Source organism: Mercenaria mercenaria, unplaced genomic scaffold (genome assembly GCF_021730395.1).
Source record: "Mercenaria mercenaria strain notata unplaced genomic scaffold, MADL_Memer_1 contig_1879, whole genome shotgun sequence".
NCBI classification, from domain to species: domain Eukaryota; kingdom Metazoa; phylum Mollusca; class Bivalvia; order Venerida; family Veneridae; genus Mercenaria; species Mercenaria mercenaria.
The window spans coordinates 35,836-61,007 of record NW_026459892.1 but is presented as its reverse complement, the minus strand read 5'-3'; the positions used below and the strand labels follow the sequence as shown (position 1 = coordinate 61,007).

General features: G+C 33.7%; 1 protein-coding gene across 1 annotated transcript; it reads right to left on the bottom strand.

Moving 5' to 3' along the window:
* Window positions 1-798: 798 nt before the first annotated feature.
* Window positions 799-2,623, bottom strand: LOC128551969 (carboxypeptidase N subunit 2-like). The gene has a single exon (XM_053532943.1). The coding sequence runs from the start codon at window positions 2,372-2,374 to the stop codon at window positions 1,010-1,012; it is 1,365 nt and encodes a 454-aa protein (XP_053388918.1). The 5' UTR covers window positions 2,375-2,623; the 3' UTR covers window positions 799-1,009.
* Window positions 2,624-25,172: the final 22,549 nt, after the last annotated feature.

The following is a 25,172-nucleotide window of genomic DNA, read 5'->3' as shown; positions in this document are numbered from 1 at the left end:
TACTTTTGCAGTAACCAGCGTAACTCGTAAACACTTGTACATTAATCAGCAAAAACTCGTTAATTCTACTACATATATCAGTCAAACTCGAACATACTTCTATGTCAATCTGCATAACTATCTTATTTAGTGTCCACGTGCACTATTATAGGTACTACCATTTTTAATTATATTTAGGTTACCAACACAAAATTGCAGAAATACAGAAACAAATTAAGACCATTCTGCTGCTATCTAATCTTGTTACTATTCAAGTATAATAAATTGCATACAACTTTAGTTTCAAACAAGTGTCATTCTATCAATGTTTTCACTAAACCCCCATTGAATCTTTCAGTTTATTAAAAAACAAAGCCTGGCCAACATGATCTTCTGTCCATTCTAGGTATGTGGTTGTCCCCAGCAGAACCCGCATAGATTCATTCATATCTCGACCATGTATCTTTTCAAGCATGATAACAACTAACTCTGTCTCGTCCTCAACATGCTTTGAGTGCGCAACTTTCAGTTCAAACATGCACCAGCCGCTTGTCGAGAATGAATTTGAAAGGAACACTAAGATCTTTTTACTTTCATCTATACAGTTTACAATGTTATCATTGATGAAAGTCTCTCTCATGTATACACAACTTCAAGTTGTGCTGCTCCTCTAAGAATGAAATTAGGTATTCTCGAACCCATCGTGAGTCTTCTTCGTTGTATGAAACAAAAGCATCGTATACGAAATTATTTCCTGGATATCCACACGCATATATTTCCTTCGTTTTCTGATGAGATATATGTAGTGTTTGATATTCCACCTATTTCGATATAAAAGGAATGAAACAAACATTAATAGGACCAGACAAGGCCCACCAATCATGCCCTTCCATTCTAGTGTACTAAATGGGTGGCATTGCCGGTACGAAAAGTGTATTTCCGTCAATTTCTTTCCCGACATAGCGCCTGGGTAAGTGCATAAATACATGTTAAGAAAATGTTTAATGTTTGTGTGATGTTTATTTTTTAGCTATGTTATGAACCATACTAAGTCACAGTCACACGTGTATGGATTCCCGGATAGGTCTAACGTGTCCAAACTATTTAGAAATGCGTCTGACAAAGACGACTTTTTCAAATGACTTAGTTTATTCATGCCTAAATTTAAGTATTTCAAGTACGGTTTGTTCCTGAATGTAGAATCACTGATTGTTTCAATAAAATTCGCCTGTAAACTGATGTGTTCCAAAAGGGATTCATTTTTTAGAAATATACTAGGATACTGCGATATCCGACAACTATAACACTCAAAATGTTTCAAGCCAGGTAAAGGCAAAAAGAGAGTTGAAATTGCTTTGTCTGTCAGGTTAAGCATATTAATGTGGTTGATACTCAGTCCCTCAAACCGAGGTAAATTCCTGAAGGTGTCTTCTATTGAATCAAATATAGACTTAGCTGATCCATCGAACCCCGTAGTCAAGGATCGAAGAGTTTTTGACCATAACGCACGTGGTTCAATGCGAGCGCGATGCCCAGTATTCAAACTTACATCAAAAAGTTCAATATATTTTACTGAAGAAAACATTTCGTTAGGTAACAAGGAGATTATATTTCCTTTTACTTTAAGTTGTGTTAACTTTGGTAAACACTTAAAACTTTTGCTGCTTAGAACACTGATTTGGTTATAACTAAGGTGCAATCGAGTTAAGCTTCCAACTTCTGTTTCAGAACTACTTTTATTCAGACAAAAATCTGGCATACCACGAAGACGATTGTGGTTCACTCGTAGTTCTTTTAGTCTTTTCATCACCGGAAGTTCTAACTCAGCAAGAAGGTTGCTATCGAGGGTGAGAAGGAGCAATGTATTCATACGCTGCAGAACCATCTTAGAAAGACTTCTTATACCATTTGACATCAGATACAGAGTATCTAGCTTGGTTTCTTGCATCAAAGAAAATGTTTTACCTGGATCCATCTCTAAGCTAACATTGTTCAACTTCAGAAATTTGAGATGACTGTTTCTTTCTGTTTCTGCTAGAAATGCAGCCAAGTCATCAACATTTATCCTATTTCCAGACAAATCCAAATACTTCAAATAAGTGAATATGTAGAAGGAATTTGGCGATAAGAATGTTATATGGTCATAACAAAAAGATAAATCTAACATACGATCAAGCCTGCTTATATTACTAAACGTTCCTTGTGTAACATTTGGTAAAATGTTGTAATCAAATATCAGTTGCTTGGTTTGGTTGCTCAGTTTCGGAATGTAAGTCAGATTTTGACTGCTGCAGTCTGTAACGTTTCCAGAGATGTGACACTGTGGTCCATAAACAGTGTTACCTGACACTGATATTACGTGATTAAACAGCAAACACAAAATCATTCCAAACATTATGCAGTTCTGGATGAGATAATCAAACTAAGGACGTAGCTATTCCAATCGATCTTCAGCCTGTTTTGTCAGACTGAATAAATAAAAGATAACCTAGTTTTTATAACTAAATCCAATATAACTGATTATATCATCTACTTTATCCAAAGTATCCCATATATTTTCTATTTATCTCATATATGTATACTTGTGTGTTATGAATTACCTCTTAATTGTTTTAATAAAATGGAAGGCCATTGCTATTTCAAGTGCAAATAATCATATCTATCCGGTGTAAATGAATACATAAGTACTTGTTATCTTTTCACTTAAGGTATCAGATCACTAATAGTAATGTTTACAAAATGGCCTTTGCTTGGTATATTCTGACAGGTAAACATGTTTAGCACTATTTTAAGACAGAATGTGAAATCGAATAAAAACTTAGACCAGTTAGTACTAATTTATTTAGTTACCTTCCTTACATTAGAACAATCATACCTCAACTGTTAAAACAACATTCTTTCTCCAGTGTTGATCAATTTTGAAACAGTAATGACAAAGTTACTCAAGTCAAGTTTTTGTAAGGTCATATTATTCACCAGTGAATTTATTGGTATGTAACTCCAACATTACAATATTTACATGTATATACTAGACAAATACCATAAGACACGAAAAACTATTACAATTTTAATGCAGCAAATGTTATATTTGTAATATCAGGCTATCGGATCAGTAAGATACCAAACGTTTCCATAAATATATATAAAACTGACAAAAAGAAACTAACGATAACATTGTTATTATTACAAACATAATTATAGTAGTTAAGCATGGTAAATCACTTTGGCATTCATACATCTGGATATAATGTTTTAAGTTTGTGTATCCAGAAAGATTCTTTGCATAGTCTCTTCATATCATCTTGAATAACATCAACCGGCATAAATGAAAACTCCTCAAGAGAATGGTCATTTTCATTACAGTGAACAGCGACATTGGACAAATAACTTGAAATCGATTCATCGTTATTTCTAATGTCATGACGGTGGCTAGTCATACGTTTTGAAATCTGTTGGTTTGTTTGTCCAACTTACTGTTTGTGACATTTTTTACAAGTTATAATATATAACATTTTTCGAAGTGCAGTCTGTATAGCATTTTAGAGGAAATAACTTGATTTGAAAGCAGAACGTACTAGGAAGTCTCGAACACTTTTGGCACGTTTAAAAGCTGGAGCTGGTTTGAAAGTATGTAAAAAGGTTACACTTCCATATTTTTGTAAGGCATAACATTTAATATGGCTCGTATATTAGGTAAAGAAGGGTTGTATTCAATAACAAATGGTATCAAGGAGTTTTTAAGATTTTCATTAGTAAGTGCCTGTTCTTAGCTTAATTTAGACACTTTTTCAACAGCACTATCAACAATTTCAGGTGGATAATTACGCTCTAGAAAAAGTCATGTAATTCATTGATTGAGTTTTGAAAACATTCATTATTAGAAATAATTCTTCTATACATTTTTGCTTGGCTAAATGGTATTCCATCTTTACAAGATTTTGGGTGACTAGAAGAATATTCTACATATTGATATTGTTTTTACAGATTTTTTAAAATACAGATACCGATTACTACATTTTACTAAATTCGAGCGACAGTCCTTTAGCAAAGCTTTCATTCATATGTTTTCATTTACCAAATATTTCTGTGCTTTGTTGATGACATTTTGCTTAACCTTAAACGAAACAGAAATATCAAATAATGTATAAAGTAAATAAATACGAGGATGTTTAGTCTGGAAGCCAAGGTAATAGTGTCCGGCATGATATACAAATATATCTACCCCATGTTATAGGGGAAGGTTCAATACTTATGAAAAGTGAGTTTGGCCATCTATCCTTGCTTGCAGTTAGGAGAAATCCAAGATGGCGACCAAGATGGCCGCCAAATTAAAGAAAATGGACAAATATGGTAATGTCAGCAGCATTTTAAATTAAATCAATATATTTTATTGAAAACAACTTAAATTGTATTTACAGTGTACAAGCCCACAGAAAATGTGTTTACAGATATACACATCTCAAGGTCAAGGTCACATTCAAGGTCAAAAGTTCAAATTTATTGAATATTTGGCTATTTGACTATTAACATTAGGCATAAAATTAACACTTTACTAGAAAATCAACATCAATGGCCATTGCTATGTACAACATTAATGTGTTTTCAGTCTTGAAACCATTTAGCTCCATATTTTCATTACTATGGAGAAATCCAAGATGGCGACCAAGATGGCCGTCAAATTAAAGAAAATGGGCAAATACGGTAACGTCAGCAGCATTTTTAATTAAATCAAAATATGGTATTGAAAACAACTTGAATTGCATTTACAGTGTCCAAGTCCACAGAAAATGTGTTTACAGATATCTACAACCTCAAGGTCAAGGTCAAACTCAAGGCCAAAAGGCCTTTATTAAAATTTTGGCTATTTGACTATTAACATTGGGTATAAATTTAACAGTTTAAATTCAACGTCAATGCTCATTGGAATGTACATCATTTATGTGTTTTCAGTCTTGAAACTATTCAGCTTCTTATTTTCATTACCATGGAGAAATACAAAATGGCGACTAAGGTGGCTGGCATTTGCGGAAAAGGATAAATAAATATGAATTTAAACGTAAACTTTTATCATAAGTAACTCCACAAAGTACAATTGAAAATGTGGTAACCAGTGCAACAGAAGCTAAAACTGCAATCAGATGTCAAAGGTGACTTTGCTTTAATCATTCAGGTGATTTTATCAAATCTTTTCATATACTATTTCAGCTCACATACTGTTTTACGTTAACCCCAGTTATTATACAAACATATACACACTTTTTATTACTATTACCAAGAACAGAATAATGTGCAATGTTCAGTATGTGCCATTCCAGTGATACAATTTGCAAGTTAAAGTTTCCTGTATTATTGCATTTCAAACACATCTCACCCACTCTATTTATAATGTGAAATAGCACCGAACCTTGACGGCAGATCAGAGTCTACACTGTTCCCTCCTAACTCAGCGGGTAAGGTTTTATTGTTTGAGAATTGAACAGCATAGACTGATCAGCTGGCATAATTTTATTCAGATGGTCAGGGTCTATACCAGTTGGCAAGGGTAGGTAATTTAAGCACTCTTAACGGAAAAAATTGTAACAAATACAGTAAACACTCGAAACCAAAACTACATGGTAGTGCATGTTCGTTGTTTTCGTTTAACACAAAATACATAAAATCTATTAAAAATCTTAAAGTTGATGACAGAAATGTAATTTTATGCATATATTCCTTTGAGAAGTGTATGGTAGATGTTGCAATCATAACTTAAGGAATGATTACGTAAGGCGATGTATACCAGTTTAATAGTGATCCCCTCTGAACCTGTATCAATTCTTGTACAATCTATAAATTGATAGACTGATTTATAAAATTTTATGACAACCTCGTAATGACTTCTTCTTTCGACGGCCATTTCTGTATCTTAAGATATATATGTGAACCGTAGTATTTCATTTTCAGCCATTTAAGTACAGCCTTATAATGTAATATTGCAGATACTTGTTTGCATCAAAACCAAAGTTGTAGTAAAACTGTACAGATATAGCATCATCAAGTTTTGTTATGTAAAACATTAGGCCTTCAACTTCCATTTAGCTTGACAGTATGCCTAACTAGAAATTGCTTTTGTAAAAAAGCGCATGTCTCCCTCAATGCAAAGTCCTATAGGCAAGAAGTCAAGAGGGATCAGGAGCAAAAGTCAATAAGACACTGATGGTTGGCTGCAATAGGGATCATCTACTTGGCATGTCCTGTCATCTCGCTAAGTTTCAACACTCTTGGCCTAGTGGTTCTCAAGTCACTGTTCAGGCTCCTGTGACCTTGATCTTTGATCAAGTGACCCCAAAATAAAAAGGGGTCATTTACTCTGCATGTCCAAAATAGCAACTATGGGACCGAGTATCCGAACATTCTTTTAATGATTTATCATACATAAGCTTCTTTGAACTTCAAATATTCTTTTACTCAAAGAGATAATACATTATACCATCATTATTATTATGAAGTCAATTTGGTCTTACAACCATTTTGTACTTTGACAATAATGATTATATTATGCAGATATTTGTTGGAGAAATGTATTCAGCTATTGTAATCATAACTACCGACATAATTACATTAGCTTAACGAATATCATTACAGTGCATGTACTAGCATGTTAAATTCGTTGTAAAAGTGTTGTCCTCTGTAGCGATCTGTAGCGTCTTGAATTAAGTGTTTTGTTCAGCAATGCATTAATTTGTTAATAACCATCCAAAACTGAGATCTTATGACAGGAACCCTTGATGCTTGGCCTAATTGCTGTATGATTAGATAACGCTTTTACAGAGATAAGCTAATGGTTATCTCTCGGTTTGGTTTTTAAGTGAACCGTATTACCCCGCTGATTAATTTTGAAGCGATTAAGTTTCTAATAAATGACAGTCTTGTCAAGAATTAGACACATCCACTTAACTTTGTTTGGCCATCCAAACCCTGTTGAGAGTGTCGGTGCGACGTTAAACCCAACAAAATAAATAAATAAAAAACCCTGTTGAGGAGCGACTTATTCGCTAATTCTGAATAAGCCAAAAAATGCAAGTAAAACAATAACAGAAATACGACAGACTCGTAATGATATGAGATGAAACTCGGAAGAGTAGCATATAACGCCATTGATATGTGCCCGTTTGTCTCGAAGAAGAGTTGAAGATTTTCTTAATAACGAAAATACCCGCAATGTCCTAAAATTCAAATAATTTGTGATAATAGTTCAATACCAAGATATATGTTGAAATGCTCCTCGGTGACGATCTTTCTTTCCAAAAGAATGGGCAATAAAAAGAATTATTCCGGTGGTTGGGGCTGGCCAAATCTCATTTAACTTATAGGTTTGTCTAAATCATTTAAACTTGATGGGTTGAGTGAGAAAGGGTTGTGTGCTTCTCCAAACCGTAATAACTGCCCTGCTCTAAGCTGAAGATATCCCAGAGAAAAGCTGGTACCTGACGCGGGATTGGATCTGCCTAATAAGAATGTTTAACTTTTAACCTCTTAATGAAAGGATTCTCACAAGACACATATTGCGTTCTGACTTCGACGACAACTTATTAAGAATGACAAAAGTGATGCAACTAATTGATGCTCAAAAAGGAAGAGCTTTGTCAATATAAATCTTTTCACAAAAGTTTAACCCTAATAACTCAAAGTCGGATTCGAAAACTGGTATAATTTAAAATGAACTGCGCTCTTAATGTCAACTTTAAACAGTATGCAATGTCTCCTATGGTTTTGTACCAGCATAACCGGCTCATCGAAACATGTATACTAAAAAGAGAATAATTTAAGACTTATATAATAATTGATTGACTCGCCAGGATGGTAGGAAAGTTAATGAATCATTCTGAACTCCCCTGGGCCTTTCTTAGGCATGAGACCAACTGGAGATACAATTAAATGAGGAAACGTTGAAGGATCCACCACTTTGCCAGCTTCAATTTCTATGTTTTTATTTTTAATAATATCAGGGTTCAGCTTTGTAAATTGAAGATTTAAGAGGCCCATTAAACTGTAATGAAAATCAGGTTAAGGTCAAGAAAGCATTATGCAACGTCATCTAGCGGAACATCAAACACTACGCTTGACGACGCCATGTATTTGCGTTCTAAGCTTGAGTGTAAACACTTTATAGTTATTATTATAATACAAACATAAAATAAAAGTCTTACTTGAGCTTTTAAGGCGGCTGGACTTGCTACTTCAGCAATGAAATCAATGAATTAAATAATCTCGTTTCACTTTTTTGTTTATGTTTTACGTCTATTAGCCTGTTTGGAGCCACCTTAATTTCTCCATGATAACACATGTATTGTTGTTTTGATTTTAACAGCTGTGATTATATTTACCTCTCTTGATATTGGTACGAGATAAAGTTTCTTTCTGACAACGATGTAAAATAAATAGAAGAAAATGTGTGGTGTAATATTATTTTAATCAAACAATGACACTTGACCTTTAACCAGACCTTGACCTTGACACTGTAAACTCCGTGTTTCTATTTTTTTAAAGTCACACACATTGTTAAGTTTTAAATTTACACTTTAGTGACAGTGGTCATTTTTATTAAAAATTCTCAGTTCAGTTTTGAAATGTACCCATAGTATATGAACTGGCGGCAATCTTGGCGGCCATCTTGGATTTCTCAGATTAGCAAGAGCGGTCAGCTGGCCAAAATCATTTTTCATAAACACTGGATATCCCCCAACATAATAACCTAGAAATCATTTGTATATAAGGGGGTGGGGGTGGGGAGGGGGTGAACAAAAAATGTATCTTTTGAGTTTTATTCGCCTGGCTCCCAGACTAGTAGCATGTTTTGATATTCTAGAATAACTTATAGTGGATATCGTTGCCAAGAGAAAAAATACTACGCCCATTTAAACTGTTTTTAAGGTATAAATCGAAACTTTTTAAAATCGATGATGTCGTAAAATTTATTTATTTGTATCTAGTCTCATTAGACTACATGCAGGCTTTTACGAGGATTATCTCAAGCAATCAAGGCTAAGGTCGAAGATGGCATGAGCGGCACTCAGTAGCATTCAAGAAGTGGTCTATAGAATTAAGTCTGATAAACCAGCCAGTATTAAATCTAGACTGCAATTAAAAATGCCCTTAAACATGTGCTACAAGAGGAAGTACTTCGGGATTACATTATTGTAAAAGCACGGACACGACATCGATCTGGACTGGTCTATATTTCATTTTGAACTGCAGGCAAGCGGAGTAACGTTTATATCATATTCAACAAAATCAAAAGCGACGAGCTAATTCACAATAATACCCCCAAAAGCTCACAATTATCTCCTATCTGATGGTGCTTACAACATCTTTGATTTCCTTTACATGTAAATACAGAATACAATTTCCCGTTTTTATTCCGTGTAACATTAATTTGCAATCCTGGACACACTTTCTTTCTTCAGTCATAAATATTTTGATTGTATAACTGAATAAATCACGACTGTCATATTAGTTGATAATAATTGATTCTCGATAAATATCCATGTCGAGGTATATAATGCATGATAAATGATAATAATCTTTAATGAAGATACTTTTAAGAGTACCAGTAAAATACAATTTCGTTACGGTTAAACAAATTCTTAATGAATATACTCATTACATGATATAGTTATATCAAGCTTCTTTATTTCTTTATCATAGACGGGTAATCCATTTGTAGTCTATCATATCATATGCATTTGAGCATGTACAGATTCCGGCTTTGACTGCGTATGTAAGTCTTACACTGTGAGCAATATACCTCATAAAACAGACTTTGGTATTCACACTCTACACTACCCTTGTCTGGTCACGTGCATCATTAAATTACGCTTAGTTTGTGTATTTTATGGACTAATTAAAATCTTTTTAATACTCATTCGTCCTTTTGTGATGTATTTCTTTTTGGTTGCCTCTTCGTCTGTATGTGTTTTGCTGTATCTTAGACGTTAACTCTCCATAATTTGTCACAAAATAGAAATGAATATAATGACCATGACATGATAAAAATGTTTATCAGTTATATAAAATATTTCAGAAATGAGTTTTTTTAAACAAGCTTAAAGCCTTCCACTCAATATTGTTTGTAACTTTTATGTATTCGAATTATGTATTGAGCTGTCTTTTTTCTTTGACCAAATTGTGTACTTGAAATGAAATGTTTAAATAGTGTTTAAACTAATCATATGGCATATCTTACTCCATTTCTATCAATTCATTAATATTCCGTGATATATTATTCACACGAGTCATAATGGCGTCTTTATCTTCAGCTTTTAAACTATTATCAAACATGTGAGCAAATTTAGCTGGGTGCCACCGAAACCGTTCTTTGCGTACCTTTTCCTTATACTCCGGACTTGTTATATCCATGCCGTCAAATAGTATATCACAGTCGCCCTCTCTGCCATGCTTATTTGGCCATGGTATATCATCATACCTTAGTATTGCACCCTCGTTAGAGAGCTGTTTTGATAAATCAAAATTCTTATCGTATTGTTTCCTATTACGATCGAATGTATGGAGCACTTTTCTACGCACATTTTCAAAGTGCTGTGATCTCGTCCGTTTTGTTGATTTACTGGAGGTGTCGGTCTTACTACTGGGCTGCTTTGCATCAATTCCGAAGCGACGGAATATTGCTTGGACGACTAGAAGAAAATAAAATACTTCGTCTAGATAATATTTAACACGTGTAAAATTCTGATATAAAGAAAGACTAAATCTCATTCAACAAACGAACATAACAATTCAATAGTGTCGTTACTAGATAATTAGACAATGCCAACTAAACGATGCTGCAAAATAACACGATGCCACTCTGTAACGAAACTTACAATTAATCTATGAAGCATAAAAATCACCGCAGAATAACTGTATTTTATGTATTATTCGATGGTAATTATAAGTGGTGTCTGCATTGAATAATTAAAAGATACAAACTTTTACTTTGTTTTTAGAGTTACCAAGTAACAGTGATAGATAGGGGGATCAGTGTAGTAATGTCTCAACATTTCATTGAATTAAAATAGGAGTATGCAAAGTACTTGATGTATTTAGTTAAGTTTAGAGCTCATTTTCCAAACCGTAAAATAGTTTCTTTGGTACGTTTTGGAAACTTTAAAATAGATTAGAAAGGGTTTGACAGAATAAAAAAGCCGAAAAGAGCTAACAGATAACATTGTGGAAATATAGTTTTTCAAGAAGGCCTTAATTTGTCAACCTGTCGCGTTGGGGCTGGGGAATAGGTCTTTAAGTTAAAATGCACTAGGTAGAAGTGTAGTTCACTAAACATGTTGCCATATCCCAATGTAAGCCTGATATATGCATCACATATTCAATTTGATAGTACTGCGTAATTTTAAATACCATGTCATAACGTTGGTATTTTATATATCTCCTCATGCCATGTGTTTGATTATTTTTACATATCAAGATATCTTACAGGCTGGACGTCTAACGTAACAAAAGATGCAGTATGCCGACTTTGACTTTAACAGGGTGAAAATATAAATATTAAGAAGCAATTCTGACGGACTTATAATTGATTTTTTGATTCAATACAGTTTCATATCTATAGAATATTACTAACGTAAACTATTTTTATACGGTCTCATGGTGCTTTATGATGAATTATTATATACGTTACTATAAATAGTAACAAAAAAGCCGTTTAAAACAGTCATTACGGTCTTTTTACGCGTCATAATCTTAATGGCCCCTGGTAACCGGAACGTCAGCACGTTCTGACGTTGACGTCATGTAGCAATGTCTTTATTGCGGGTAAAAGGATGCTGAATCATTTTCAGATCAATTGTCAAATATTGATGTCACTGTTGATAAAAAATAAATGGAAATAATGCTTAGGTTCCATAAGTTTGTTTAAAAAATATGTAAAATGAAAATACCAAGATGAATACGAAGCGAAGGTATATAATAAAAAGGTTAATAAACAGATGGTTGTGCTTTCTAGCCATAAAGGCACACCTAGTTTTTAAAGCTCTCGAGCAATTATGATACTAGGTGTGTCATTATGGCAAGAAGGCACAACCAAGCCGTATGTTAACCTCTTAATAATAATGTGGTATACTATATATATAAACGAAGCTCTCTCTATATAAACACAAGTTCTTACAACATGAGTTACGTACATGATTCAGTTTATGAGATACTTTGCTTTCTGGGATGCCATTCGTGTGACCGTTATAGATATATTTCATTATATAAGCATAGACTGTTTATAAAAATCTTTGTCCAATGATAGAGAAATAGTTCCAGCAGTTATAAAACAGTTTAAAATATGTGGCGAGTAGTGAAAACAAATTCTGTTTGTTAAACACCCATGCTGCCTCCTCCCTATGATGATATGTCCCATTTCAGTCCCGAGATCACTTTGACCTTTACTGTTCACTTACTGATTCCCATCACAACAAGCAATAATCATGTGAAGTTCGTAGACTGTTGGCCAGTGCGTTCTTTTATTGTTAAGGAAAACCCGGTTTCAGTCTCAAGGTCACTGTCACATTGACCTTTGACTTAATGACCTCATTTCGGGTCATCTACTGACCAAAGGCTATCAAGTAAATGAAGTTTGACGACTACATCAACACTTTGACTGGTTATTAAACGGAAATATTTTTCAGTTTTGAAGTCACCGTAATTTTAACTGTTGATCTACTGACCTTCTAAACAATAGGGGATATTTATGGATCACAGGCAATCACGCTTTAAAGTTTGACCATTGTTAACCTAAGAATTCCCAAGTTATTGAAGGGCGACAGATAGTCAATGATCAAAACATTATATCCCATATTCTTTGAAGGGGCTGAGGGGTGGGGGGTGAATACTATGACATTATGATATTATACCGATATTACATTTTCTTTTCCCTTTGGAGTGCGTAGACGACTAGTGAGTTATTCAACGCTCCTTATACGCTATACAGTAATTGCGAATTTGATTATAACAATGTTCTGTTATCACATTTTGATCCTAAAACGTCTTTGATTAAATGTGGTAGTACTCTTTCTCGTAGCCTGAATGGCACCAAATACACCAAAGACGTGACGGCAATTTTACTATATTTTAACGGAAATGTGCATAGGTTTTTCATATCAAAATACAAACACGTCAAAGAGCATACACATAAATGCAATATTTTTTCCCCAGAAATTTAACTTTTCAATCTCATCACTCACCTTTAGTTATCCAGTGGCTTACGTCACTACCTATCATCAGTAGAATTGTTACAACTGATACAAAGCCAGAATATACGAGCTGTAAAACACGATGAACACATTTCAACATTGATATGAATACAAAAAAAATTATTTATTTATTTCATTTTGTTGTGTTTAACGTCGCACCGACACAATTATAGGTCATATGGCGACTTTCCAGCTTTGATGGTGGAGGAAGACCCCAGGTGCCCCTCCGTGCATTATTTCATCACGAGCGGGCACTTGGGTAGAACCACCGACCTTCCGTAAGCCAGCTGGATGGCTTCCTCACATGAAGAATTCAACGCCCCGAGTGAGGCTCGAACGAATACAAAAATGTTTTAGTTTAAAAATAGTATATTTCATTTTTTTTTATTTTACATAAAATAGTCGTAATCTTCAGACTTTTTACAGTTACATGTTACGGCAGTTTGCAGGTTTTTATCTCACTAGAGTGGTGTGCATCTTGATGACGACTAAAGTAAACAAGTGTAGTTTAAGGACGACTATCCATTACAGAATGGACAAGAAAATGTCATTAAATCTTTGACTTCTAAGAGCAACCCTGACCTCTGAACTAGGGATCTGGGTTTTGCGTGTAACACTTCGTCGGTTGGTAGAAGATACTCGTATTTGAATATCAATCCATACATTGCAATGTATATTACCAGGGAAGACAAATTACCAAACCTCTGTGACCTTCAGATGTGACCTTGAGTTTCTTGCTAGACGTTTCGTGTTGTATTTAACATACCGTTTCATTATGGGGAACATTTATGCTAAGCAATATTAAAACACCAAGTCCTCAAAGTGACACTTGCAAAAAAAAAAAAAAAAGAAAAAAGCAGAAAAATAAAAAAACAAAACAAAAAGCGGGGTTATAATAAAGTATAACTTTCTTACATAAAAACCTATTTTTCGTTTTGCCTACTAAGTTTGTACATGACATAAAGAACAAAATGAAGCTACAATACAATCCACAATGTTGTTAAATATAGCCACGCCAATTTCAGGTTACAAGTTCTTTTTTCATTTTAAAGAAATATCTTGAACTTGAATTAAAAAGGGAAAATGTAGAGGTCAAGTAGTTTTAATACTGATTTTCCCCGTCACATTTGCTTACTGTAAAATCACATTTGTGACTTGGATTACTACTCATACTAAAACTGAGTTTTACTGCAACAAATACAAGATCCGTTTCATTTATTTCCCATCAAAATATTAAAAGTAAACCTACGATGAATTCAAGCAAATCATAGCATTATATTATACCTATATGGCCATTCCAAGTGAAAAAGTAGAGTTCCATAACCCCCTACGGTCTTTTAGACATCGACATGAACTCAAATAGTTCTTTATGTTACAATAAATAGACACAATAAAAATCAAATGTCCAAAAGTTTTTTTTTATTATATTAAGATAACAAATGCTACAATACATTTAGGTCGGGCTGCTCAGTCTGATAAAACTCAAAATAGAACTCCGCTTCGAAATATTTAATATTTTCTTCGGTTTGACTGTCATATAAAATTTCGGCATCTTACCCATTGGCTTGACTGTGTATTTTGTTCAGTACTCTTTCGTTCTTGTGCTGAATTGAAAATGAAAAGGCAAGTATGAAAGAAACCAGGTTTATAGTGACATGCCAAGGCTAACTTCTTTAGGAATGAATTAGGCGGCAGTTACATTCATTCATTCGATTAAAACTGGAATCTCATGAAAGCATTCATGAAGTTAGTATTTACGATCTTTTATCTTTAGAAAATGAGTAATTCAGCTGACAAAATAACGCATTTCTAGACTAAAATGTAAGCGGTTGTGATGCGTATTATTGTGTTATAGTATCATATAAAAAAAAAGGTTGGTTATAATAAAATTTATAAATTTTTTAAAGTTTGATTCTCTTTCTATATGGAAAAAAATACACACCTATTGTAGATCTTTTGTTTGCCTAGGGTTTATATATTTTGAAAATAGCTGTAAGCACATCAAAAAATCTCGCGGGAAGGTCGATCTGTGCATGTAAATGTGTTTTTACTCTAGCCAGACCTGTTCACGTGCACAGATAGACCTGCGCACGTGCATATTCAATCATCCTGAAAACAAAGAGGTCGTTTGTTAGAAAAGAAATCGAGTATGTCTGTAATTTCGATCTTAAAACATATTATGAAATATTTAGAAATCGTAAGATATTATACATCTAACACATAAGTTTACTTTCTTGTAAATATATGAAACATGATATTAAACATATGAGCCGCACCATGAGAAAACCAACATAGCGGCTTTGCGACTTGCATGGATCCAGACCAGCCTGCGCATCCGCTCAGTCTGGTCAGAATCCATGCTATTCACTGACGGTTTCTCTAATTGCAATAAGGTTTGAAGGCGAACAGCATAGATCCTGATCAGACTGCGCGGATGCGCAGGCTGGTCTAGTCTGGACACAGACTGATCGCAAACGCATTATGTTGTTTTTTTACCATGGCGCGGCTCATATTATTATCTATGTACAAAATATAAGTAATTGCTTAACTCAGTCTTTTATTTCAAATATACGCCACCTATCGATTTTCAACGGACTATTACGAAATTTTCACAAATTAAATTGATAATATTTCCGAAAGACTGGTATATTTTCAGTTTTCTGTTATTATTCATTTTACAGCCATGACCACAAACGTATTTTTTTCAGCAGAGCGCAAAATGACGTACTTTACAAGTTTTCTAAGTAGCGTTTTTATATACAACAAAATACAGCAAAAAAATCTTTATTTTCTAGTTTGTGTTAAAATTATCTCTCCAATGTTTGTACTGATTCTTCCTGCTGTCATAAGATTAATGAAATAAGTGTAAAAATCATAAAAACTAAATTCCCGAGAAACAGAAATAAAGACGATACAAAGATAAAAGAAGGCGATACATAATTACAACGTACGAACCATAAAAATACCTATCACTAAGTGTATTAACATATTTTTATGACCCATCTTGAAACATTGCTTATCCCTAGGCAATATTGTAATACACAATGATGCGATTAAAAATATTTGGCAAAGTTAAATTATTTTATGTTAAATGTAACTGTGTGCAATCTTGGGACTAAAAAAAAAAAAAAAAAAAAAAAAAAAATGATACAGCAATTTTCAAACGAAACATTAAAAGAATACCAAAACAGGCATTAAAGGCATTTGCCTCCGGATCGTTCGACAATTTTTTTTAAACCTTTGGAAATTATTGCTTTATTTCTTAAGAATGTTTTGAAACGTAATTACTGACAGACTATATGTTACAGAAACACATGAGAATTAGTTGTTTTAACTACTTTTTATGATGAAAAGCGTTTGTATATTTAACGCGCATTGAACATCAAACCCTCCTAAGCGTTATTGGTAACGACAGCGGAAAACTTCTTTATTGCCGCGACAGTCCGGGTTCGATTCCTGACGCTGTCATCTTTTATTTTTCTTGATATGGTATTTTTAAATAGTTGAGAAACAAAAATTCCTATTCTGATGTTCGTAATATGATCAAACTTCAATTTGAAAGATAATCTTTATGATCTGATAGTATCGAATATTCGGTAACACTTATACGAAATAATGTAAATTATATTGATACTCTGATCTCTTTTAATATTTCATATATGTTAAGCTATAAGTTTTGGATACATGTGTCTAACAATTATATTTGTTTTCTATTTCATACTTTTGAATACAGGACTGCTGAATTAAAAGCATTTTAACATGAAGAGATAAGACGTTTTTGGTGAATATTTTACTTGTCTAAAATTAATCTTAGCGAGAATATTATACTGACCGCGAGACTGGAAATTCTGGAAACTCTTAGATCATTTAATCAAAACATATAATATTTAGCGGCAAATATATCGTACAGAATTTGTTCAGTCACAAAGTTTTAAGAAATGTGTGAAATAAAATATAAAAAAAAATCCTAGCAACGCGACTCATTATATCGCTTTCATATATTTAATAAAATTGTACAAAAGAATTATTGTGCATCTAACCACGGGGAATCGCGTAATGGCGGACAGGTTATAGAACACTAATATAGCATAATAAGGACGAACAGGTTATTGGACTCTGTTTTTCCCGCAATAAATGGCTACGAATGTTTATGTTAAAGCTGGCCTTCGTTTAAATTGTGGATGTATTTCTGACATTTTGGTAGAAATAAAATGGGAAAGTGCTATTTAGATCACATCACTGCACTTTATATGCTTTTGAAGTAAACAATTGTTGCAGGTAAAATCTCTCTTGAAAATATCTTCCCTACTTTTGTCATTACTTTATGTCAGTTTGAAGACAATTCTTCAAAATGAGGTAACGATTGGACTGGTTACGTGTGTCGACACTATGAACACCATGCATTTTATATAAAATATGATGTTGGGGATAGATTTTAACGTAACATAACCATTAAACGCAACTGAAACACTTTAAATAACTTGACTTATATCTAGTTTATTTTCGCGACGAAATGAGTACACTTAAACGATGTCATCCCTGCGCACACGTCATTTCATTCGTCATATTTTCACATCATTTATAGCGTTAAAAGATATAATTCTCTATATCTGTAAACTGCAAGAGTCCATTTATATAACCTTTAATGCTTGTAAATTTAATCAACATTCACTGGAATAACGAAACATTTACAAACAGTTATAAAAGAAGTGGTACTATACTGATTTGTTGTGTTAACGGTGTGGCGCATATTTAAATGTGCGAATTGTTAGTTTTTCAATTAGAAACGAACATTTAGAAATGCATAATGTTATTGATTACTATAAGATTCTTTCACTGGTTGTAGGTGCAGATGAGAATTCCGACCTCGAGGGTAACTGTTTAGCAGTAACGAGGCTCCAGCCGAGTTATCGCCTAAACAGTTACCCAAGAGCCGGATATTCCTATCTGCACCTATAACCGGTGACAGAAACTTTTTCTTGCACACCGATATCAAGAAATAGTAATAAAAATAAAATCAATCGAACAGCTTTATTTATAGAACTATTTCTTATATGCATGAAAATATTATTAGCATAGAATACCATTTTCAAGTATAATGATATATTAGTTGTTTGAGTTGGTTCGAATAGTCTTTATTATGTCTGTAGTAAGTGAAATACAGATATAAACTAGAAAAAGTGGAAACTTCACAGGTCGCTCAACACGACAAAAACAAAAATGTTGCAGGCTCGGTTTGATTGAGCCTGTTCATGGACGGTGGTGGAAATGCATGCTACCGTCCATGCCCTCTAGCCCCGGGTTGAGCAGAACTCAGTATTTACACATGCTAAAAGTACAAAAAGCAATTTAGAGACATTCGTAGATAAATCATTATAATGATAACACCTTATTTGGAAATGCAGGCAGTTAATAGCATTTCAAGAAAGTTCCTGTCGTGGCTGTCTTTTCCTTAATGCTTTACCATATCTTAAGCAAAAGAACAAAACTCACATATGTTACTGGCAAGATGGTGTTAATATCTGGGTTTAGCATATTAGAATGTTATGAAAAGAGCCTCTGTTTAGCGTGCTAAATAGTGTCACTCTTAGCAGCTGTCCTTTGGTCTCATTTTTTATCATTAACTGTTAAAATTATGTAAGTTCTTCTTGTTTTAAAGCTGTAGTTTTGAAAACAAATGTAAAATACAAAACAATTTAAATAAAAACTGAAGGTAAGTTATGTATGTACCAGCTTCGCCGACAATCTGCCTTATTTGCTAATTATTTCTGTTGGTTAAACGATTTCTTGACTGCGTTGCCTATGTATGCAAAGTGATTTATGTGATATTTTAGTTGAGTTTGATAGTTTATTAAATTTATGCAGAAGACTAATATTATGATTTGTTACTAAAAAGCTATTGTGAATACACATCTCGTCAATATTGCATGCTACGAGAAGTAACATTTCATCTTTAAGGTATCAAATACCTACTTTTGCCTTAGTTTATAGACTAAAGAAGAATTAGCGACTGTGCGGTACTTTGTGCTGAATCAGTTAAAGCAGGTCAGAGTGGATTATCTTTGAATGCTCAATTGTGACACGTTATGTTTTGTTTTGTCATCATTTTCGTGGTATTTCCAGTATGTTCACATCCTTGCAAATACAACAGTTTGGTTTCTTTCTAAGAGAACTGCTTTCATAATACGGTTTCTCCTAATACATATTATGCTTGTTTTTGTGCAGTGCTCATACGCTGTCATGGGAACTAGTTCTACATTTTAGTTTAGTTCATTTTACATAATATCAATTCTATTAATGGTTTTATGAATTTTACCGATTGGACCTATTTGACAATTTGTTCCACTGCATCCTTTCTTGCAATAACATTTGTAGGTGTTGACTCCTTGTTTACAAGTGGCTCCATTCTGACACGGATGGGATGTACATTCATCTTCATATGAAAATGTATACATCTCAACAGAGACGAAAGATCAATAAACAAATCATCAAAAGTCAACTTTGATACATAAAAGGGTAGTTTTAGCATTTTGCATTAAAATGAATGCAAAAAATAAATATTGATTGAATAAAATAAACTAAAGGTTTTGCAAAACAAACGAACAACAACAACTGAGTAAATACATCCGGCTATGCAAACACTATTTAGCAGAGTAAACCAAATATTGCAAACATGCATTCAACGCAATCATATTATGTCAGTCCTTTCGTTCAAATGAACATTCAAAGGTAGGCTGTCTTCGTAATGTAATTATTCCCAGTAAAGAATGTAACTGTCCAGTTAAAGTTTTAGCCTTGGCAATAAGTAAATATGGGTCTCTGCTTAGTCTGCACGACCACTCTAAGTTGGAAACCCGTTAATAGTGTTACTAAAGTTAAATTGAAATCCCTCATTGACACCTCTTCTTACATTAATTCTAATTCTAATAATACCAATTTGAAAGTTTTCACCGCTGTATCCTCTCCTATATTTGCATGTGTACTTATGTCGTCCTTGCACACAAACTGCGTTCTTTGAACATGGATTGGAGGCGCATTCATCTATATCTTCAACAAACATAAATAGTTGCACTGTAAAATCGAACGTTGCCCATAGTGAAATATACGATATTTTTAACAAACATAGATAGTTACAGTATAAAATCGAACGTTCTGTATAGAGACATAAACTATATTTTCTAAAAACATAAATAGTGAATCTATATAAAATCGAACATTTTTGACGGAAACATAAACCACATGTTCAAAAAAAAGTAACGCTATAAAATCAAAAGTTTTTCATAGAGATAAAAATATATATCTTCGACAAACTTTATTAGTCAGCTATAAAATCGAATGCTTTTCAAAACATAATTGATATTTTAAACATAAGTATCCTACCTGAGTTCTGGTGCTGAAACACTGAACTGTTTTTACATGTAACTGATAAAACACCGTACGGAAGAAAACAAACATTCTAATGAATTCCAAAATAATAATGAGTATTGAAGTCAATATTTATACCATTTACAGGTTTCTTTTCTAAAGCATACGATTCTGTCCTGGAAACTCAACAACATTGATAATGACAGTCAGGTGCATTGTACCATGGAAATAATAACAAGGCAAACGGTAACACCGATGGACATTCCCTGGAATTACTGTAGCATAAGGGCTTTTCAGTCACGGAGGTTGTGTTAACGAAAAATGTAAAATATAAAAATCCAATTTTTTCAGGATATGAGTCATGCTTTTGACAAACATTAACAAAAAAGGAAGTAGATCAAAAATAAGGTCAGCAAGAATTCAGGTTCTTTAGCACTGCACTCTCTCTAACCAGCATCTATGTATATGTTAAGTATCAAGCAAATACCTAACGTAGTATTCAAGTTATGCCCGGACAAGGTTTTCAAAGAAAGGGTGGTAAAAAATGGGACTACCCAGCGTTATGGTTCCTTGTCACTTCACTTTCTCTTACTGACCTCTATGAATATGTAAAGTATCAAGTCAATACCTTACATAATGTTTGCGTTATGCCCTGCACAAGGTTTTCAAAAAGAGACATAATTCAAAATCGAAACACTTACAATTCTGTTTCTTGTCACAGGAATCCTCCTAATTGATCTCTATCAAAAGCTTAAGAATGAAGTCAAGTAAATAACTTACATAGAATTCGAGGTATGCCCTAGGCAATGTTTTCAAAAATATGGAAATAATTATAAAATGGGACCACATTGAGTTATGATTCCTTGGCACTGCACTCCTTTTCACTTGTACAATTTTCAAGTCAATAACTTACATGGTTTTAGAGTTATGTCCCGAACAAGGTTTTATGACAAAGGGAGATAATTAAAAATGATACCATCTAGAGTTATGGTTCTACGTCATTGCACTTTCTGTCAATGAGCTTTATCATTAAAAATGTTAGTTTGGTACCTTCAATACTTTTCGAGTTATCCTCCGGACAAGATGTGTGACGGACGGACAGACGGGCAAGGTTGCGACTATATACTCCACACTTCGGGTAGCGCAGAAAATAAGCCATTAAAATAACAAGTCAAATGGTTTATCGCGGCCAGAAATTTGTACAAACCGGACAGAAGTTGCGAAATTGTCATTTGTGCAGGAAAGAAGCGTTAACCATAATGTCCAGTACTGGACAGGTATAGTGACATACGTTTAAGATATCATGCTTTCTGCTTATGCAGGTAAACTTTTGTTTGGTTAATTTTCAACAGAGCACAATTGTCTGAACAGTGTACAAACTCATTACTGTTTTTTCAGGCAAGGGTGGAAAAAAAAGTGGTAGACAATGAAAGCAGTAACATTTTTATTAAAAAAAGACAAAAAAAAAAACAAAAAAAAAAAACAACAAAACAATGAGACAAACATTTCCAACATCTTTGGACGGTTAAAAAATTCCATGTTAAACATACGATAAAGCCCGAAACGCGTGAAAATGTTCCGAATGTTAATCGGGTGAAGTAGGCGCTCTATGTATAGAGTTAGATTATGCGTCTTGATACTTTACCAGAGGGGTCGGTCAATTGTGGGTTATTGATTACAGAGGGCGAGTCTACTTACTTATCACTTGAGGATGAAAAAAAAAACGTGTTTTTTAAATGTTGCTCTTAAACAAGGGTGGTACTACAAAAAGTACAACAACAGTTAATTTACAACAAATCGTACGGTATGTTTTATAATCAGTAGAAGCTAGTCGTATTTACGCTTATGAGACCTGTTTCACCCATAAGTAAAGAATTCACAGGCCCATAATGAAATATTTTCCCCAGCGCGCATATACTTCATCTATTCCATATGATCGCGGCCTCCAGGCGATCAATGATATGTGTATGTAGATTTTGCATTTAAATAAATGGGTTTCATATAGACTAGTTTAAAGTCTCAACATGCTTGAGACAAGGCTGTGGCTTATTACAAATTTCATCTAGCTTCTTTGTAAATGATCTCATGCCAAATTAAAAGCCCTTGAACTTTGGTATGGTGCTAGTAATATCGTATACATTGTTAAAAGTGTAGAGATCAGCGATTATTAAAAACTACAGTAGCGGTCTACAAGAAATATTTATCTGTGTAAACCCGTATATGAGTATTAATATTGTTTACTTTAGAGAAAGACATATGCCAAGTAAACGGTATTAGTTCAAGTTTGACTATGACTGTTTATAACTTGTTGAACTAATAAACTCTAATATTTCTACACTTAACTAAGCGAAGTCTGAAGGTTGTTCTAGTAATTGCCAAATTAAAGTCTTTGATAGTTAGCTATCTAGACTATTTACCCAATGATATAGTCAGTATGTAGGTTATATCGTACACACAACTATTCTCAGTACAAATATCTGTTTCTTTACAACATCTGCTCCGTTGGCTGGAAAAAATAGGCATTGAGATCAACTAAAAGGAGAAAGTTAGAATTTCTTTCAAGTTAGGGGTATAGACTATTATGTAAAATATTTGAAATATGTGTACTATTGGACTGAATGGTATTGTAACTCTTCTGTAGCTTTTCATACTAATACTTAAGAACAGAACAATGTAAATATCAGCGTTTATGTATCACGTACTTGGTAAAAGATTAAAGTGTCTTATCTTTGGTTAAGAGTAAAGCTAAGCTAATATATTGTATATTTCAGTAGACAAATCTAAAACTTTTCAGTTAAAATAAATGTTCACAGAACTGAGGGGAGCTTTTATGTTTGATGTTTCACTGATACTTCCTGATTTAACTTTATACCATGTAACTATGTAGCATGGCCGATCATTAATTATCAATACTATAAATTTGCAATAATATGCATTTCTTGTTATTCTGCAAGAGACTTATGGTTTGCATAATTATATGTAATGATGTTTTTATATACTTTATGCTCATGCATTTGGGAGATGATATGATAAAAAATAAAACTACTCTAATTTCCTGTTTTGCAATACTGTCCAGTATATCCATCTCTACAGCTACACGTAAACCGATTTATATACCGTCTACACACGTACCTCGATTCTGACAAGGTTCTGAGAGACATTCATCTATATCTGAAATGGATCAATTTATAATTCGAATTAAAAAAGCAAGGATTGTAAACCAGTGTTTAGTGAATGTACGGCTTGATTTTCACATTTAAGTAAATATGAGCTGACAGAAATCAAGATCAAATACCACTCATCCGACTGTAACAATAACCCTCTTATTTCAAAAGTAATGAGAAAACAGGTCAAATAACACAAAGATATTATGCTGTTTTTCTGAAGACGAAAATCAAATCTTTAAAGACAGTGTACATTTGTATCATAATGCAATGTATACTAACTTAATATCACATTTACACTAGACATGTCGCAGCCTCTGTGTCTTTGTTTATGCCTCAACACATTTATGTCCATCCGTACGTCCCGATAACTTGTGTGTCAAACTTCTACCCCACTATGAGCCTTATTTGCTTCAGACTGATGAACAGCCTAGATGTGCAGATGACCATAAAGGACAATCTTTTTTCTGTGACTATTCTACCGCAGTTATAGCCCTTTGATGGTTATTCTATATTGAATATAGAGAACAATCTTATCTTGTGTCCAATTCCTCCCACACTATTAGCCTGATTTGCTTTAAACTTTCACAGATAAACAAGCTTGATGTTCAGATGACCATAAAGGAAATAATTTTTTTCTGTGACTATATTTACATCTCTTTGATAGTTTCTAGTATATGGAATATAGAGAAACGTCTTGTGTGTCCAACTCCTCCCACATTATTAACCTTATTTGCTTCAGACTTTAACAGATGAACAAGCTTGATGTGCAGATGACCATAAAGGATTTTTTTCTGTGAATATTTTTACAGCAAATATGGTCCTTTGATAGTTTTTGCTATATAGAGGATGACACAGTATGTGGGGGCATCCGTGTCCTTTGGACACAATTCTAGTTTGCTTACGGTTTTCGCAGTTATTTCCATTATATCCAGCTTTGCATTTACACGTGTATTTGCCGATACCTGGAAGACACTTTGATCCATGTCGACAAGGGGTTGATGCACATATATCGACTTCTGAAACATTGGAAGACTTATCTCCATTATACCGGCGAACATTAAATACGACTATATGTTAGTCGAATCTCTAACCATTCAATGGTTCGTGTTCGTATTGCAGAAAAATACTATATTTTAAAACAAATTCATTTGAATTTCTGTAAAACCTAAAACAATTTTTCTAACGCACACACACACACACACACACACAGACACACACACACGCACGCGCACAGACACAGACACAGACAGACAGACAGACACACAAGCAAGCTCTCGTACCGGGTGGTTTGCCAGTAATAATACAATTTAATCATCTTTACATTGTAGTACTGTAGGGTAAAGCAATCTTTCTATTCCGTTTAGAAAGTAATGCCAATGAGTTTTGTTGTTTTTTATATGATAGGTAGTATACATTATGGGCACACTGA